Consider the following 21,030-nt stretch of genomic DNA (forward strand, 5'->3'; position numbering starts at 1 on the left):
TGCATCAGCCTCTCTCTAATGAGCATGTCATACAAATTTATATCATGGTTTCATAGCTTGCAATCTGGTCAATGGCAACGGATGGATTGAATGTCAGTCATGACGCAGCGAGGATCAAACGTTGCGGTCTGGGCTCATCGGGGATGCAGCTGGAGGACAGACATGGCGTCTGACAGACTGTGGGGTTTTTGGTCTTGTTGTTGTTGCTCTGATGAGTCGACAGAGTGATTTAAACAATGTGTTATTTTGATGAAAATCTATAAAAAGATATAAATGACTTCATAGTAATGAACCACGGTAAAATTTAGGTTGTTCTTTCCTTAATTCCTTAACAGCCTAGTGTCCATAAGTGATAGAGGTTTTGAATATATGGTAACATTTTGTGTAGCAATTAAATAATCAAATTATATTCACACGTCAAAGTTCCTATAAACATGGCTTACATTGACCTTTGGTTTGGCTCACTCTTGATAACTTTGCCCGGAAGCAAACATGTACAGAGTTCAGCGGGATTTGACTCCTTTCAGATAGTACTCACACAGTAAGGTCACAACAAGAAAAATAGTAGAAAAACAACATCATGTTTTAGCTACACTTCGGACCCTTCACTATGCTGGCACCTTTTTACAAATATTACATTTGGCTCAAATCTGTCTGACCTTTTGCAAGATTGAGAGTTTTCTAAATCCCCCATGTGTTATTCCATATTATGGCGCCATCCTTTTGTCCAAGGTTCAGAATGATAAGAACACCTCAGGGAATCGGTTCAGTTAGCGGCATTTCAAAATATGATAAAGATTTCGCAGTAAATGAGAAAAATGCGTTCTGGACATCAATTTTCTTTTTTTTCATTTGTCTCGCACAGAACTTGACTTGAACTTGTCTCTTGTGTGGAAAAACCTTTTCCAAAAAGCCCAACATGAATTGTCTATTAGACATTTTTCCGTGTGGGCCTCGCGGCTCGGAGCTTACGCTGTCTGAGTGATTCATCTTCTATGAACATAGTTTACAGCCGTGTTTATATGTGGCAAAATGGTGTTTGTTTTATTACTACTGCTTTTTTGTAACGGATTATGATTTTACTTTGAATTTATGTCTGTCTTGTTAGTGCCTTTCTGATCCTGCACCTGCGGTCACATTTTTTGTTGTTTTAACTGGTTATAAACATCTAGTAATGATAAAGAGCTGGAGTGGGGGCGGTAGTGGTCGTTTCAAAAATCATCTTTGAGGAAAATAAAGTAACCTGTTTTCTGAAACAAAATGCGTTTGGAGGCTTGAAGCATGTACACAAAGAAGAAGTCCTTCCAAGTGATTGGAAGAAGTTTGGCAATGTGCTATATGTCAAGGCAACCATAACACACTGCAAAGATGAGGCTCAGACAGTTTCCGGGCTTTTCTCATTTGCACCAACAATTCCTTTGTCACGTCTCATCTCATACCATCAACTTTTTCAGGAATATGATTCTGGCATTAAAAACTTGAGTCTCTTTGTCTAAGATAACTTGTTTCTCCCTCACTGAATCCATCCGTGACAGAGAGATGGTGAGACATTTGCAGAGGAACACAATGTTCTGGAAGGACCCCTCCACTGTGACTTGTGGTGTGATGAATCCTGTTCATCAGTCACACGCAGCTAATGGGTTCCAGCAGAAGTCCTTGGCTGAAGCATGCATTCGGTCTGCTTGAAGTTGATGTGCGTCAGCCAACACGTCGGGACGGGTTCACACTCATGTCAACAGTCTGATCTCCTGTCACTGCTCACTACTCGCTACAGAGCGACAATGCCACAACGGCGGAGTGAGTTGGTTTGCTCAGACGTCAAAGTCTAACCACCGATCCCAAAATCATAATTTATGGTTCTTGTAGAGACAGAAACAAGTTTTTTTTTCTCTTTATCTTCTCCCTCAGACTGGTTGTCTGGACCAGATAAATATAACTACACTTGTGAATACAGACATCCACCCACTTCCCTAATTAGTGACTATAAAAAAAACTTAAAACTTCTGGTTTATGTTTTATACAATGATAACATGCTGGATGTCTATCTTAACAAGAAACAGTGTGTGCAAAATGTAGTCCAGATACAGCAGGAGAAACATTCCTTGAGTGCAAGCTGTTTGTACAAAAGGATTCATGAGTACACAGAATCAAGCAAATTTAACATTCATTCATCATAGCTGTCTGGGCCTTATGAGTAAACCTACATGTAAGTTGCTATCAGCCTCAAATAGGAATACTGAATTATTTGACAATAGCCTACATTCTCGTGAGCTCGAAGAGACTTTCTCAAACCACATATGAGAATTGTTAATAAGATTTAAAGCAGTTTTTTGCAGCGCCAACGCTGTTCAATCCTCCAAGGATGGGGTCACCAATAAGTTCAGAGAACCTGTCTGCCACTGACCTTTGGCCTTTCTATCTGGGAAGCAAACCTTTTTCCAGAAATGCTACAGTGCTGCTGGGGAATAGGCAACTTCAAGGGATTTAAGGTCTGGTATAATAAACTACCGACTGCAAGCTGGGACTTGGGCACGGACGCCAAGGCTGACGTTTGTCTTGGCATACGCAGTGCCAACGTTAGTTCAGATAGTCCACTGGACACCAGTAACATGGGAAAAATGGCCTCAGGGCATTTATTGACTTTCTGAATCCATTTGGCTCCATGAGAACCCACATTATTGACGCAGAACTGGCAATGAACATTATTTACCAAGTTACAGCAGCAGAGGATTTGCGTAATGTAGGTTACTGTACATTAACTAACTCATTCCGTGATTAAATACTGCATTTACACATCAATTATAATACACAAAAACAACACAAAGGGGCTGTATGTGACTGACTTTTCATGTACTATTCTGAAAGAACGAAATAAAGTAATGTTTATTGTAACTTTTGTTAAACTCTCTCTGTGTTAGGTATCAAGAGTTTGGTCACAGCTTGTGAGTGAGTGTCCATGACCATCTTAATTTCAAGTACGCAGGCGGTTGGCTTTGCTCATCTATTCAATGTAATTATTTAAATGTAATTAGCTCTCTATTAGCTCCTCTCACCACTCCATCCTTAATAATCCTGCATTATACATTACTTTAAATCCTGTGTCTGGAGCAATCAACAATTCTTTTTTAATGTATCTTCTTGAAAATAATAATTGCTTTTGAGTCATATTGACATGTAGTTTTACCCCTGTTGTTGCACCCTGCCTCACTTCTATGCTTCCAGAGGGCGAATGTTTATGCATCGTTTTGATCATTGCTTTCAGGACGTCAGACTGAATGGACAAACAAGAGCCCTTAAAAGGCCGGGGTCAGTTTCATCCAAACTCTCAGAGCCTCTCACAGAAAGAAAACTTCAACAAACTTTACAGAAGTATCTCATTTGATCTCCTTCTGTGGTTTACTGGTTGTGAATTGGCACAAACCCTCTGAGGATAGAACTATTTAAACAGCCAATGGAACCAGCCCTCAAGTCTTGTTTACTTCATTTTCCTTTTTTGTCCCACCGCTTCTATCAGAACAAAGTGGTGAGAAACTCTTCTGCTACTCAATGGATTCACATGTTCCCAAAGCAGGGCAATACTCGGCAGAGGAGGTACAAAAGAAGCAACCGACCATTATCAGCATTTGATTATACGTCGGTACCAGTGTGTGATGTTGGAAAACAGAACTCGTCTATGAATGGGCTCTTTGTTATTTTGTTCACAACAAGGGTCTCTCTATTTAGACCGCTTCACTCACACAAATATTGGAGTAATGGGAATCTTGAGGAATGTCATGTGAGATCCATGATTTAGTACATCGTTGAGAAAAATAGTGCTTCCAGGACTTTTTCACATAAGCTAAATATGGACTTCACCTGCAGTTTTTAGAAATGAAAGATCTCAATAACTGTTGGTTGCCATGAAATTCATGGTCATGCATTGTCCCTGGGGGATGAATCCGAAAGCACAGGCTGGAATCTGTCTTTTCCTTATAGCGCCGCCACAAGGTCGAGATCTTCAGATTGTAGTCACTTGTGTCAACTACAAAAGATAAATCCTCAGAATGTGATCACGTGACTGAACAACAGCTTGTTAGCAATGCAATTGTGTGCATGTTAGCGTGCTGATGTTGAGACACCTGTCTTATCAACATGGACATGTGACATGTAGTTTATGAAAAATGCATCACTCTATACTCTACTATAACAAAAGGTGGTCATTTTAACGTGCAACTCCTAATCTTAACTTAAAACCAGTTGTCATTTCATATGAAAAACCCTCAAATCAATGCTGGACCCAGCAAGTACTATCTATGTACAAAGTACTATCTATGTACAAAGTACTATCTATGTACAAAGACTTGCAGCACTACGTGCGCAAAAAGATTCTTTGATGAAGGGAGTCCTAGTTAGGGCGAATGCTACTCATCATCCATATGGATATATTTATCCTGGAATATCCTGGACAAAGTGTGTCTTCAAACCATCATGGATTATGGTTTACACCACAAAACGCTGATTGACACGTTACACGTGTATTTGATCATTGGGCAGTGAATCGTCAGCACACTTTTCCCAGAGAGGATGTGCGTCACAAAGGAGAAAGAAAAGCCACCACTCAGGTCCCATTATTTCAGACTAATGCGGGGATCTGAAGGCAGCGAAGCTCTGTCTGAGCGTTCCAGTCCACATGACTGCACACCATCCCCTCGATTCCTCACCATGTCTCTGACTAACCCTTTTTTTTTCTCAGACTTTTTTTCTTTCCTTTGGGGCCGAATTTAGAGTCCCGAGGGAACCACACAGGGATTCACTGGGGTTGCTCTAATGCACATAGTAGACCCAACCAAATAAAACAGTGATGAAGATATATTACTTAGAAAAACATCATGTGAAAAATGAGCAGTCAAAAAAAGCGTAACCCATGGCTGAACCACAACTTTTAGGTCACAAAGAAAATATTGAGTAAAATTCAAATGCTATCTTTATATTGATGGCTCTAGTAAAGCCGCTTTCCTCCTTTTGGTTTCTCTAAATCTTACCAAATGATGATGTTGAACAAGCAAGCCAAACAATGTCCTGTCATAACAACATGAGCCACATCCCTGCTTCACCTGGTGTGGTAGATGCAGCTGTGCCAGACCAGAGAAATACCCCACATCACATCATTTGGACTGAGGAAAAAAATGTCGGAATGGTGACAATGATCCTGTCTGCAAGACTTGCAGACAGGACTAGTTTCTATCGCCCTGGTGGTCAGCTAGAGTCACCAGATTATGCGAGATTGAATGAGAGCTTTCCAGACCTGTCACAGTCATTACAATATAATCGGCAATTTCTGAAAAAAAGAAAAGAATTTACCTGATGGGGTTTAGCAATCAGGAACGATAAAGTGAATATGATGTCAAATGTCGATTGTCAAATCACAACCCATGATTTATGGGCCAAACAATCAATTATGTGGCCTCAATCATAACGGCTGCAGAATAAAAGAAAATCCCCTGAAGTCAGTAGGATTTATTTATTAATGTTGAATGTTCTTTTTTTCATCCAATAGCCCTCTTGCAAAATATAACATAATAATATATTTAGTATCCGTATCATTCCTGTGGTGTCCAGAAGCTCATCCAGTGTCAACGAGACCTGCAAATCAGTAATGAACCAACAGACAAAGGACTCACAAGCAAACTCCGAAGGCAGCTCAGCTGAAATCACTTTATTCAAGCAAGCACAGGTGTTCAGTCAGGATAGGCTTTAAAAAATGGTCTGAGGTGGACCCCAAAAATCCCAAAACAGGTCAAAGAGACACTGGAGAATACAAGTTTGGACAGAAAACCAAAGTGGACAGAAATGGCACAGACAAAGCAGGAAGGGTAATCAGAAGCAGGGAAAATCAATTAAGCAGGCAGGTAATCACACAGGTCACAGGTATCTTATGAAAACTTTCCCGATGAACTCTTACTCAACATTAATAATAAATTGAAAGAGCTGCCACTAAATTTAAACCAAAGAGGAAAATCTGCAGAAATGCTTGAAAAGCTCCCCAAAGCTTTGCAACACAGTGCTTTACCATCCTTCTCTTTGAGCTTAATACTCATACATATGGCAGGTGATCAATACATTTGCAGCTGGGTACTCTTGTACAGACATATTTTTAGACAATCAATAGAATATTAATGCGGAAAGTACATTTGAGAACAAAGACGATGGCTCCTATAGGAGCACTGGAGGTTTCTCTGGTTTTCTCTCTCTTTTCTATTTCCAATGTCTGCTGCTTTTCTTTTCTGGTTTTAGACAATGGGGCATTTATTAGTGTCACGTCTGCAGTGATCTCATCAACCTCTGTCACAAGCATCTGTAAAGAGACAAATTAGAGGCACGGCCCAGAGCGTGAAATAAGTTTTTATCTTTCTTCTAAAATTCAGTCCACCATGAACTAAAGAGATATTGGCAGATGGTGTATGTCGTCCTTGAGTAAAAGTGATCGCTTTAATTTGTTATTCCACTTCCCCTTGGCACGAAGCACAGCCATTTTATGAATATGGTTGGAGACGTTCTTCCAAAGATAACGGACAAGTCTTGGGTGGCCTGGGTCAAAATTGAGTTCATTGTTATGACATGCAGTACCAGTCCAAGGTTTGGACACACTGTATCATAGAATTGCATGAGAAAATGTGTCCAAACCTTTGACTGTACATTTAGCTTCATGAGCTGGTCAAAGTAGATTTAATCAAGTTTTGGGAATATATAACAGTTACATAGTTGTTCTACCCTGACTCCGATTATGTCCTGTGTCCTGGTTACTTTATTTGTTTGAATGCGCTGAACAAAAAAGGCAGTCCTCTGTAAGCCATCTGTCACTTAGCAAATAACTGAAGTAGATTAGAACTATCAAACACTGCCACCAACCCTCGTACAAAATAATGAGTTCAGTGTTTCGTCATCTAAAAATGCTTCTGTAGTGAACAACCATGTACTCAGTGGACACATCTTTTACCGAAAGAGACTCAGGTGTTGTGGCATATTCATACTTTATTTTCAAATTCTGCAAAACAATATAGAGCCCATCCCACACCTGTATAAAAATAACTTTACAATACTTGTTATACTTATATACACATTCCCTTATTGAAAAGATTTCAATACTAGAAAAGCACTAGGATTGAGGTAGAATAAAGAGATAAAGATGTGTTACAACAATTACAAATGGACGCCAATGTCCTACACAACAAATTGGACTGTAAGTCTGTGAAAATGGTTTTCATGTCAGATGCTTACTATACTGAATTATACATTTTTTTAAATAACGAGAATGTATTCAAATCAGGGTTAACGTGAGTCACATTTCCTCTGTCCAGAGTAGTGATCACAGGTGTTTACAGGTGTCTGCTGCACACCTACATCAGTAATGGAAGTTGATCGAAGTGAATAAACTAAAGTTTGAGGAGCAAGTCTTGGCAAATCAGCTCACTCTCACGTTAAATATGACGCAATCATCTGAGAGGAATTTAGCATTTTCATAATTTTTTAAGAGACAGGAGAGATGAAGAAACGAGGAGAGCCCTAAACCATAGTAAATAGAAAAAGAAAAACGCATTTTATCTTTGACACGTTTACTGTCTGTGACTGTTATCTAATATATTTACAATATTGCCACCATTCTGAGGAGCCATCTTCAACTGCAATCTACTACATTGAAACTAGCAATGTAACACAATGAAATTAAAAAAACGATTAACAGCCTGCTACTGCCTGTATACACTTCCTATAACCTCTATTTCCTCCCCTTCTGTGTCTTCTTGACAGGTTCTGTTGTACCTAGCCAACAAAGCCTCTTAACTCATAATGAGCACACAACTTAACTTATAAATACAACTTCAAAATGTGATTTGGTTTCACAGGCCAAATCCTCAGGAGCAAAACGTTAAGAATATCCAGGTGAGCAGAAAAGCGCAATAAAATGAAATATAAAATTCAAAGGGACATCAAAATGTTAATATATGGTACTCCATTTTTAAAACAAACAAAATATCATATATTCTGTACATGGTGATTAAATACATTGTGATCAAAATACATTCCCGTGTAAGAAAACAGATCTGAAATTTGTAATAGGAACATCCATGTAAACATAATACTTGCGTAAAACATGTCTGAATTGAAAGTTCCAGCACCAACTGGTCATCACATGTAAAAACATTCTGTATTCGCGGATTAAGAGAGTATGTAGGAATATCCATATCTGAAGTAAAAAATAAAAATAAATCAAAGGTTCCTTCAAAATAATTGACAACAACTTGATAATTGGATGCCTATTTCATACAAACAGAGAGGGAATCGGCTGGAGACAGATGAACAGCTATTGTATCCAACCTGTGGGCACGTCCGGCTCTTCAAGAGAAGCTGAGGTGACTCTGTTGGTCTCTGGAATTCTGATCAAAAGTCTCACTCCCTCACGGCAAAAACTCGGAAGGAGTGTCCCTCCATGTTGCTCCTGCTGTAAAGCGTCAATACAGAAAAACATGTCATTCAACACAGGGAACTCCCGCAATAAGTTATGTAACTCCCTTAAAATCTGGGTTCTGGGAAATAGATTATCAAGCACTGTGCACCATGAGTTACACATGCAGCTGCTTTCATTTCTCCTTCTCAAGGTCTGATTAACTAAAGATATTGCTCATTGCATGTGCAATTCCATGTGCAATTTGGCATTTTATTATTGCATGAGATTGCAATAATCCATGGTAGGCAGAAATATCAGAGAAGAAGCAATCCTCAAAACTTCAGAGAGCAAAACCATATTAGGGATTTAATGATTTCACTATAATTACGTGTGGCTATTGGCACTGATCTTTGTGAATCAGGCTTTTTTTAAAGTCTCATTGCATTGAAAGGGGCTTAGGTTATGCATAGAACCTAATTCAAATAGCAAAGGTGCACAGGACACTATTTGCTTTGGCAGCGCAGTTTGGGGTGAATTTCACCCTTCTGGGGTGCTTTGACAGATACAGGTGTAGTTTAGTGCAAAAGTTACGCATTACCTTTGTGAAGTTCACCCTCGAACATTTAAAACTGCAGACAATATGACATATTTGTGTTCACAGTCATAGTCCCTGTGACTAGAAAATTCCCTTGGGAGTCAAATATAAGAAATGTTGCATTTGCTTGCGTGATAATTGGAAGTCTGCTTTTTTGTTTGGTCCAACTACTCCCTGCAGCCAAGTCCGTTACACTCTCTTAATGTTCAAAGGATCTTTGTAAACGGCATGTGGTCACTGACTCACTGTTGTTGTATATGCAAGTCTGCCCTTTTAAAGCTACCACGTGTGCTAAGAATGATGACTTTCTAATTAGTTCACTGGTGGCGAGACCTTGAAGCGCTGCCATGATCAATAATCACGATAGGCCTCGGCAATTGGTATCATATCACAGATAATTATCCATGAAGTACAGCATTTCCATCCTCGAGTAATCAGATAGGCTGTGATTACTTCCCCGGCAACATAGTGCAAACTGGCCACCCTGCCATGATGTTGGCACATGACACGGACTCCCTCTCTCAGCCGTTTATTGACCTCCTATCCCAGTGCCCCGAGTTGGGCTTTCGCAGTTATGCATTCGATTTCATAGTAGCCCGTCTTGGATTGTTCTGGCCACTCAGCACTTTGCACACTCAATTGAAATGCCTGAGTAAAGTAAGCAAAGATCCCATGTGTGGCCCGTCCACACTCCCAACCACACTATTACTCTTTCAACCCCACATGCCAGCAGGACTGCCCTCATGGGCTTTCGTGCTAAGCGTAGTCTACTGAAGCCAGCCACTGCCGCGAGAGTGCAGGGAGCCCACTACACGCACTATTACATGGCACATACATCAAGCTATGTTATAGCAAACGAAAGCACCTTTATCCGGCTTTCTATACCGGCTTTTTATATTTATATATATATATATATATATATATGTATATATATATACACGTCAAATTGACGTTAATTTTACAACAAGCTCCACATTGTTATGTTGATAGCATCCCGAGAAACTCACTCTTATCAGTCAAGTATTAAAGCAATAGGTTTGGTGTCGTGTCCATTGAAGGTTGTTTTCTCTAGAAGGTAGAGAAAGGATCAGGAATGGGCTAGCTAGCAGTCATCATTCAGAAATAACAACAACATCTGTTTAGGTGTTTGTGTCAGGCATCACACATCTGCCCCTCGCTACAATTGATTAGATTAGAAAAAAATGTAATTAAATTGGTATATCGCCTGTCATTAAAAGTCAGACTGAATGTGCCCCACTACAAAAAATGATGGTTATTCAAATGCCCATTAACGCTCTTTTGGGAAAATGTGAGGGCCCAGCCTAACAGATGTTTTCAATCTATCCTAATTAGACACGTTGTGTGCAGACTTGACTCTCCTGTTAGCTTTAATACACCTGTTAGGGTGGGCCCTTTTATAGTTTTATTATGCCATTTAGTGCAGTCAGTTTGCTGACCTTGTGTAAATCCAAGAATAATTCTGTTAGAGAAATCCTTTCTATTGGTTTGGGACAATATAATGCCATTATTCTGGGATGCTAACCGCCAAATAAAACATACTAATGACCCCTTCAACACTTAATGTAAAGTGCTTGCACATGTGTTATTAGCAATAACAAATTCCCACACTTCCGAGGCTTACTGCTTTCTTCACAGCTAAGGAGGCCAGTTCGCAACTGTCAAATTTTTGTTGGTAGAAGCTTCCACGCGCCTTGTCTAAGCATGAATGTTTATACTCATTTTAAGATAAAACAAGGATTTTCTTGAATACTCTACACCAGACTGCTCAAATATAAAAAGCTAGATAACAAAGAGCCTCTTGCATACCCCTCTAGAAACGTACAACTATGTAAAATGCAGACTAAGACATTTATATTTGTATCTCTTGTTATTGTTTCATAATCTTCATCTAGGAAAGATAATTACACAAAAAATAATTCAACAAAAAGGTTGTTGTACCTCTCAGACTGGATGCCATTTTTCAGGACTCCAGCATAGTTCTTTCTTTTGTCCAGTGGCAGAACGTCCACAAAACCGCCTTCTGCTTTGATTGCCCCTGCATGGATAGCTGCTTTGCAAATACTGGAGCTCTGGAAGGATAACATGAGGAAAAGAGGCAATGTATTTACATACTTTTTTTAACCCCATGAATAGAATTTCAAGTCCTCTATTATCAAATACGGCACAAACTCTATTTCAATAATTCACACAGACAAACACACAAGCGGACTCTTAGCTCTTATGAACAGTCCGGAGAGGAATCATTCATTTTCCGTCCAAACACAAATCCCAGTGTTCATGTACCTCTACAAGACGTCTCACCATATGGTTTATTTCGCATTTCCAACTAACATCCAGCGTCTAAACTATGACTAATACTAACTTATCTGCTCTGACTGAGAAATGATGTAAATCGGCTTCATTAAACCATTTATGTCTTATTCTAGGAAACACAAGCACTCAACCCGAAAAACACTTTTGACTTTTAGTGGTGGCAGTTTCTTGCCTAACTTTGACTCCCATTCTCTATTGAGTCACAGACGTACTGTGTTGTAATAGATTTCCTCGCATTATGAAGCCTAAAAAATAAACTAAGCTGCAGATCCAGATCCAGTAATTCACAACATGCAAATCCAGAACAGTGTTTAACTTACATCTGTGTAGATATTGTTTCCAATTACAGGCGACCAATAGGAAGGCTGAGTCTTGCAGTCGGATGGACAGAAGATCCTGAGAAACAAATTGGATATAAATTTGCAGCCAGAGTAAAGGGTCACTTTACTTTGTATTTAGCATTCGTAAGTTATGAACTCTTCATCTCACATTGTAAAAAAAGTTGTAAGGAGAAAGAAGGATATAACACATCATTGCCCTCAGCAGCAGTAACTGTAAAGCAGAAGCTTTAATTGGCTAATCACATGCTTTGGAGAATGATAAGAGGCTGGATGTGAGAAGGCACCTTGGACAACGGGAATTGGGCTTTATGAAAGGGCAGATCTCAGCCACCGTGGTGTAGCAGTCAGCAGTCATCTCTGTCACACAGAAAGAAAAGAAAAACACTTGATCTCCATCATAGCTGCAGGTTGAATGTGTTTATCTAAATGCAATCATGACTAAAAGCTCTTCTTTAAATTGTGCCTGACTCACCTTCCACTTTGGCCACCACAAAGGCGTTACCGGGTTTATATTTACTGTAAAATACATGACAGTGGTTAGGAAATATCACAAGCAAATGAATCCAAGCAAATTCTGCTACTCCACAAGAAGTGCATCATCTGGGCAGGAGAGTGTAACTAAGCAAACGCAATGCAAATTCCAAATTCCAACATCTACCTGGAGGAGTCAATGCCATTCTTTGTGGATCTGACAAAGAATGGAAACTTGTCCTTCCTTGTAATGTCAACCACTCCTCCGTTGTTGTCAATGACACCAAGATGAATAGCTGCACGGCAAATGCTTGATTGCTGAAATTGTTTAGAAAAGGAAAAACATCAATATCAATTAACAGTATATATTTTTGCATAATGCAAAATGTTTGTTTCACGTTGGACATACTCACCACATCGTAAAAGATAGTTCCCCAAACTTTCCCCTTCTTATTCAGACAATTAGCAGGACATGTATATCTGTAAATTCAGAAAATGGATGGGGAAGAAGAGTAAATCGAATTTGCAGAGAAGTTTATAATATATAAGAATATGAGAGCCATATTTTGTGCACGTTCGGGTAAATGAACTGACCTGTTGCAGGTAGCGCCTCTACACTTGTCTCTCAGTCTAGTCTCACACTTGATGAGTTGAGCTGCAAGAATACCATTATGAATCAGTAAAGAAATGCACAAACAATATTTATGGTTAACTTCAACAAGTATTGCAACTACCAAGAAAAGGGTTGCTGGGAGTCTTTGAAGACGGCGTGTTGGGCTTCGGGGCGAAGGGTTTGGATGATGGTTTTTTGGGAGAAGCCGGTTTGGGTCTGGGAGCTGGTTTGGCAGTGGTACGAGGGGCCAGTGGAACCGGAGGCTTCTCCACCTCATTCATGTCCTCTGTCTCTGAGCGCTGGGAGTCTACACACGGACAAACGCATTCTCAGGATGAGAACAATGTCAACAATGACCGTGTCAATGTCTCTGAACTGAAAACCACGTGGTTTGGCTCACCTTTGTAGCACTGGTTATTCTTACATCCTCCCCCATAGCTGGGAGGGCACTGGGAACAAGGGCGGCCGTGCTGGTAAGGAGCCTCGCCGATCCAGTTGCCCCTGTGGAAGTGAACAGCGGAGCGCTTGAGTGAGGTAGAAATGAATCATCAGTCAAGAGTTACTGGGCTCATATTTCAGCCGTCTCTGTGCGTTATCAACACTCCTAAAAGTCATTAAACCCCACAAACTAAATAAATCACTTGTTGTCTTCCTGGTGGTCGTGTGGAAAGCAAGCTCCTTCTCTGCTCTCGCTTTTTTTTCCACACGCTACGGTACTGTTCAACTTCTCTCAATCTGGAGCAATTTGAATGGTTCCAATATGTCAAACAAATGCATCAGACAACTTATGTGTAGTGCAGGTATATTAGGGCTACACACTATAACATTGGTCACCACTGTAAGGAGGAAGACAAATATGTCAGACAAGCTTACTTGGGGGAATAGTTGCACACAAGGTAAACAGCATTCTCCCATGTTTCTCCCCACACGTTCATACTTTGACACGTGTGTACAGCACAACCCACTCGGTTAGTGGTTGCCCAGACCAGCTGCAAAGAGGGAAATGAAATAAATAGTCAAAGTTAGGATGAACACCTGTAATTAACAAGCATAGCAGAATAATCGTCAGTCATTTCAGCAACGATTAATGGGGACACTGGGACTTCCACCAGTGATTGGTGTTTTTTAGTATTTCCAGGGACCATTAAATCTGAATCTTCAGAATCAATAGCGCAGGCGCCTTTAAGGTCTAGGTGTAAAAAATGCTCGGCCCACCACTGCAGTTATTAATATCTTAACTTTGAAGCAACTGAAGTCAGCCTAGGCATAAAACTGTCCAATTAAATTCCACATTAACCAGCAAGCTGCCCTGAGGTGTTCCAGATAGACGCTCGGCCATGTGAGGGTGAATACAACAGAGCTCGTTCCATAACTCCTTCTCTCTGTCCTCCCAAACTTTGAAACATGTACGTTCTCCCTGCTCGGGAATGTTCATCTTTTCCCGCGTACAGTCAGAGGCCCCTGGAAGCAGTGAGTCAGCACACATCCTGGCTCGTGCTGACTCGGCTGAGTGCTGGTAGTTAATCTCATTCTGCACTCTCTAACTCCAGAACGTCTACCAATTCTCCTCGGAGGTAGTTGTGGAGTAGGAGTAGGGCTGCTTGTACCGCAGGCACGTCAGCGCTTGAAGGATAGAAGCAAGGAGATAATGCTCAGATTTGGCATCGTCTTCTATCTGCAGCATCCCGCGGAAGAATCCAGGTCAAGCAGTAAGTGGTGTCTGGAGTTCCCGAAAATAACAACCAGATGGTCATCCGGTTTCAGGGTGAGGGCGAAGGGAGGAGTCTGGATGTTTCTGTAAAGTCATTCCAGGAGCTACAAAGTGAAGTCTAGGGGAAGAGGAGGCCAGCTCAACCATTTTTGAATCATTTTCCTCTTGTTTTTATTTTGAATTTATTTCAACATTTTCTTTTTTCTCTCGATCCATTACTTACATCTGATTTTCCGTTTTCTATATAAATTAATATATATATACATCATGTCATTTTATCCCTCCACAGCTTGGCTCATGAATACTCATAGATATATATATATATATATATATATATATATATATATATCTCGGGTGCACACCACATGATCTATCCAACACCTGTCAAGGGGCATATGTTCCATATTACAGATAAAAGAAGGCACATGACTTGATACTGAACAGACTTGATCATAAATATAGTAGATATCAGAAGCAAGTTGAAAAATACGTTTCACTGTAAAATAAACACCTAGTGGATGCCAACTTTTCAGCTTCCAGCAGTAACTGACAGTGTCATATCAGACAGAACAAAAACAAAACAATAAATCACATGAACGTCAAGCAACACTCATTTCTTACTTTAGGCCGATTATCTGCCAGAAGTTTCTCGCCAAAACCATAACTTTATAAGATTGCATTTGAACAGATCATGATAACGTTACAATTCACCATGGCCCAATAATATCTTTAGCGAATGGAGCTTGAACACATCGTAGTTTAAAGCAACAGAACCTCTGTCACCATTAGTCGTCAACTCTGATATTTAGCTCAGCAGGACTGTGCTGCCCACCAACCTCTGCATATTTCTACCTCTCCTTTGACCGACATTGATTTACTGCACCCAGTGTAGAGAGCTTAGTTATAGGAGGTCTCCACCTATTTAGCATTGCAGTTGTATTAATCTGATTGGAACGGGAACGATGTAAAAGTGGGTAGTGCAGCAAACAATGAAGCTCACCTGGGTGTAATGGGTGCACATGGGGCCTGAGCAGCGTTCTGGACACCAGGGGTTGCACTCCTGGGGGTAGGGATAGGTGTAGTCTTTAACTTCATCATACCAGGCCTGGACATGGACAGCAGGAGAGCGGTATCTGTAGGAACCAAGAGCGTGCACACACACACACACACACACACACACACACACACACACGTGCAGACAAACAGTAGGCTCAGTCACAAGCCGTCCAGGTACCAGTGGCTGAAGGGAAATATCTAAGGGAGCTGCCAGGTACTTTGGCTAAACTTTAGAACCTCCCTGCAGAATCCCTGCGTTTCCTCCTCCTCCCTCCAGGCTGCAAATGATAAGTCTGGATTTGAAATGGCACACGGGAAAAAAAAATTGTTCCCCCTTCTTAACAGGGGAAATCAAATCAGTTTATAGAAGAAAATTAAGGATCAGAGCAAGCGGACTGTAAACACGGCTCCGCAGGCCAACAAATCGGTTCATGCTCTTGTTATAAACATCTCTTTTTACGGTATTGAAAAGTGCTGAGCCTCTAAATGAGAGAGCAGAGGGGGAGTGGGAAAAAAAGACTTCACATCAGTGTTTGCTGGCACAAGAAGAAAAGAAGGGGATAGCGGGGGGGGGGGGGGGGGAGGCCTGTGAGAATGGGAGCAGATTCCTGCAAGGGCACCTGCTGCGATAGACATATGCTGACATGAACAGATGTCTGCTGTGTGTGACACACTGTCATCACACAAACATCAACCTCGACAGGCGAGCACCGAGAAGCATCATCGAAGCTTCACACATAAGACTCCGCCAATATTTCTTCAAAGGATCCGCAGCTTATGACTGTAGTTTAGCGCTGACATTTTAGATCACACTGATAGTTATTGAAAAATGGAAAATAGTGTGACCCGTTGACAACTCTAACCTAACCAAAGGGAAAAGTACAATAATACCACAATACAGTCTACAGTCAGGCCACAGCTTGGTAAGGCTATTCATGAGCAAGAGGGTGCTTTAAGCAGGATGGATTTGTTAAAAGAAATACAGATGCTAAGCAGATGTTATAATCACCATGTTCTCCATTCTAATATCACCTGGACATAAATCTACTAATTTACCACTTATTACACGTCTCATATCATTTAAATTAAAGAGCAGTCATTAGAAAAGGACCTGGATATGATAAATGTGTATGACTTATGTATAAACCATTAGTAAATGATTCACTAAATTAAAATTAGCTTGTAGCTCAAATTTGTAAACCCTTTTTTTGGTGTCTAATCAGAAAGTGGTACAGATACATTTGTACCCTTGATAGACAGCCAGAAGGACTGTGTGTGTTGGAGCATCTTACCTTCCCCAGTGAACGGCCAGGTTTTGTCCAATAGACATGAGAAGGTCCTCGGGTCCGTGGTCCCAATGACACTGCTCGGCCCAATGAGTGGCAGAGCGCTCTAACTCATCATCCCAAACCTGCAGGTGCAAAGTAAAGTAACCTTTCTCACATGGAATTCACTTCTTTTAGACGGCAATGAGAAGACTTTGCAACGTTTACCTGCTGCATCTGCTGCAATATAAAGAACAACATCAAGCATAAACACCCACAGGTTGCATTAGTAGATAGCTAACAACAACTTAAAGGCCTCCCACACTTCCTTCCTTCCCGTCGAGCGGAAACTCGGCAGTATACAAACACGACATTAACCTCTGACGGAGACATGTGAGCGAGGTAGCTGGCGCCTGGACCTGGTCCACTACAAATCTCCAGCAATCACAGCTGAATTATCCACATTTCCACATTGTGTTATTTTACAGCGGTGGAGAGCAGGGTGGAAAGCGGAGACGCCACCTGACTCTCTCGGTGGATGGGGCGCTGTGAAGGAGGGGAGGACTGCAAACAGCGAGGCCCCTCAAAGCCCATCTCTTCAGTAAATTTCCAGCCTTTCGGTGGTCGCTAAAACATGCACACGCAGACACCACAGTAACCCCAAACACCCGTTCACTAACACAAACACACACCGCCTGTTCGCTGGAATTTGAGAGAGCGCTGGGCCGAGTCGATCTTCAGACACTTTCCTTCCCTGCTAAAACCGCACTGCTTCTCTGGACTCCATGGACCTCTGGTGTGTCTTCTAGTTTACTCAACGATGTGCCACGTTGACCCGGGATTTTCCCTTTTTTAGCGAAATTCTGGCTGTTTTCCTTTGACCCATCCCCCCACCCCCGCCCCCCCCCTCCCGCTCACTCCCCTTTCTTCTCCCAAGCCTGAGCTGCTGCTTGCAGGTTGGACAGAGTCAGTCTTATTATCCTCCTTGTAAAAGAGCAGCCCAGCAGGCTGGTAACAGCTTCCCATCATGACTGCATGTTTCCAGTAAAGAGAAAAGGGTGTTTTTCATTTTTTTTATTACAGCGACACTGCTTTCCAGGGCAGAAATTAAATGACCATCTATTATCTCAGCCCAGGCTTCAGAGGTTGCAGACGCCTCCAGTTTAAGTTATGGGTTAAGTACAGGTAAAGATGGATTGGAAGCATCCTTAAGAGTAGGACATGTGGATGATGGGACAGTTCTCACCATGTGCTCCATGTTGGAGGCGGTGGGGTAAACGGAGCCCCTCAGCTTGTTGTGCAGCAGGAGGATCTCCTCCCGGTCCGACCAGCGGATGGCACGGCGGCTCCGGTTGAGGGGTGCGTCTGTGGCGCCGCTCTGGTCCGCCGCCGCCTCCTCCTCATAGCGGCTCAGCAGCTGCCTGAGCTCATTGGAGTCGGGCAGGAAGACGGAAGCCGAGTCTCTGACGCACAGCAGCAGGAGGGAGAGGAGAGGGATCCAGGTCATGGCAGCGCAGGTCATTCTGACACCTCAGCTGTCTGGGTTGAACTTTCAGACCGTAGTAGACGAGCCGATTATGTGCAAAGTCTCAGACACAACCTGCAGAGAGGAAATATTTAATGAGTGTTTCCCTACTGTGAGAGTCCACAAACCATGGTACAGATTTCTAGACTTATCTAGGAGTCTTTCTCCATAACCAAGATGTGCATCTATTGAGGCTGGGATGAAATGATGTACATCTTCAGTTGCATTGTGTCATCTTGAAACTGACACCTGTTTCTTATGATGTCGAGTCCTCCCTCAACTTTTCATTCTCAGAACTTCTTCTTTTTGTCAGTTCAGCCTTCTGGCAGTTTGTGGTTGTTAGTGGTAAGAAATCTGACGTCATCCTATGCAACAGCCATGCAATAAGTATTTTACTTGAGAATCGTTGCATTTTGAGCTTTTGTCTGAATTGAATATTGAGATATTAACGTGTCTGGTCATGTTGAGGCTGTATTGGTGATGTTGTATTGAAAAAGTATACTGTCAATGTTTCCCTCCACCTCCCTCTGCCAGGTACTTTGGTGACTCAAAGATGATTGCAACATGTTGTGCTTCCCTTCCACATCATTCTGAAAATGACCCTCCAATGAATTGCATTAAATCCAACGAATCCAATGCATATTTAACTTTATTTATTTCCCCATACACACTAAATGAACATGAACTGTACCACAATTAAAGAACCAGTTAGCTTCTGTATCCAAAAGACAAACTCTGTCCAAATGAATTTGAGCAATCAGAACTCTGTTTACTAAACTTTCACTGCCTGATTTGCATTATTAAAGTAAATAAAAAAACTTTCTGCACAATGATATGGTTTTAATACCTGTTATAAATAGAATTTTAAGTTTCCTCGGTTAATCTGACTATGACCTTAGGCTTGATGCACCTTTATTATAGCTACAGAAACACCTACTGTCCTTATTCTGACTATTTTATTAACGAAACTCGGCTGTAGGTAAAGACACTAAGGATAAGGGACACCTGAGCTCAGGGTGACACGCTTCCACTCAACAAGTTATTCCATACATTTTGAGGGGCGATATTCTGTAAGTGACCATGCATCTGGAAGGCAACAAGCGCGGCGTCCAAGATTAGAGCTTAACCAAACATCACAGAGTTGTGTAAAGAGAGAAGTGAAGTCCGTCAGTGTGATCAGAGAAGAATCGAAAAATAAACAAAGCTCTAGCTCGCACTGGTTTCTCCGTCTTCCTCCATGTCCTTCACCTCTTTCCATCTGGCTGTAAAGGCGGCTTGAGGTCTGGCTGCGGCTGAGTCAACATGCTGTGCCAGCTCTGGGCACTGTGGGCAGCTCAGGCACCACACCCTTCCCCCCCCCCCCCCCCCTCCCCACGCACCCCTTTTCACACCGGAGCTTTTACCAGCTTCTCTGTCTGTGCCCTCCTGGTGGCTCTCATGAACGTCTCGTACCAGAGGGACAGACGCAGCTTGGGACCCGAGGCGACACATGCACACTGGCTGCCATTGGCTGGCTGTGCCTGATCTGAAGAGGAACCGACCTCCTCTCAGCCTCCCCACAAGGTTCAATGTAAACACGTGTCAAAGTATCTTTGGAGAGTTTAATGATTTTCAATAAAACTTTAAATAATGACACTAAAGCACTTTTCTGTTTCCAAGGGCTGGGCCCAGGACTCTAAAGAGTTGAAATCCAACATCAAATGTTCCATCATTTTCCTTTGACATTTGCTTAGTGAAGCTGCAGACTCACAATGAATGGCATATTGTCAGAGTCCATATTGTACTACTGTATGAATTCATTCATTTGAAAATGCAAACGGACTTAGGGATAAAGTTTTAGCTTCAGTCAAAATAGTTGTTTTAATTGGTAGCTGTACAGTTGATCATATCTTTATTTCAACCAGAGAGATAGGTGAATTATAAACCCATGACTATAAACAATAAAACCCCCGCTCTACCTCAACATTGCTGAAACCTAAGCCACAATAAGTTGCATTAAATGGTGCCTGGTGATGCTCACCTCTGTCTTCTCTCGAGCAGCCAGTAGAATATCTGGGAGCAGTTCCCTGCGAGCTGTGTTATTCCCTTGTGAGAGCGACGGGGCTGCTGCTGGCTGGCGGTGTTCCTGAAGCACACCGGGGCCGTGTGTATCCCGAGCCGCTCGCACTGCCTTATATAGAGAAGGAGACCCCTCAGAAGAAAAAAAAAAAAAAAAAAAAGACGTCTCTCTCCTCACTCCCCCACTTGCCAGCCTCCCCGGAGTCAGCTATGTTCTTGGCAGAGGGCGTGCAGTGCTCGCACGCTGACGAGCAGCCCCAGTGTCCAGAGGAAAGCTGCATAGATCTTAAATCAGCGAGCCGTCAGGAGTCGGCGGCGGCAGGCCGTTAGATCATCCTCTCTGGATCAGCTTGGGGTGACATTTATTTCTCAGATATGTATCTTTATGAGCAGCTATACGGACAGCCTTCAAAACAGACTGCAGGCTAAACAGGGCCGCGGGGAGAACCGAAGTCACCCAAACTCAATAAAAACAATAGATTTCGGTCTCAAATGTGAGGCTAAATAAGTTCTAACTGATGGCTATTTCCCTCCTGCTTGTAGGTTAACAGCCAAAAACTTTAGTGAAACGTCCACTTCTATTTGTCATTTGATGTTGTAGAAAATGTCAGAAAATGTAATGTTATTGTCTGTAGAAGG

The 21,030-nt window shown here is 41.8% G+C and overlaps 1 protein-coding gene across 1 annotated transcript; it reads right to left on the reverse strand.

The window, feature by feature from the left end:
- Positions 1-5,780: 5,780 nt before the first annotated feature.
- Positions 5,781-20,488, reverse strand: crispld2 (cysteine-rich secretory protein LCCL domain containing 2). Its single transcript, XM_037456267.2, has 15 exons — positions 20,354-20,488; positions 18,055-18,408; positions 16,836-16,954; positions 15,488-15,620; positions 13,650-13,765; positions 13,177-13,277; positions 12,898-13,083; positions 12,758-12,818; positions 12,577-12,643; positions 12,351-12,481; positions 12,165-12,208; positions 11,977-12,049; positions 11,672-11,747; positions 10,977-11,107; positions 5,781-8,476 (listed from the first exon to the last, which is right to left on the reverse strand). Exons 2-15 carry the CDS (start codon positions 18,328-18,330, stop codon positions 8,425-8,427), a joined length of 1,566 nt encoding a protein of 521 aa, XP_037312164.2. The 5' UTR covers positions 18,331-18,408; positions 20,354-20,488; the 3' UTR covers positions 5,781-8,424.
- Positions 20,489-21,030: the final 542 nt, after the last annotated feature.

Source organism: Pungitius pungitius, chromosome 4 (genome assembly GCF_949316345.1).
Source record: "Pungitius pungitius chromosome 4, fPunPun2.1, whole genome shotgun sequence".
Classification (NCBI taxonomy): domain Eukaryota; kingdom Metazoa; phylum Chordata; class Actinopteri; order Perciformes; family Gasterosteidae; genus Pungitius; species Pungitius pungitius.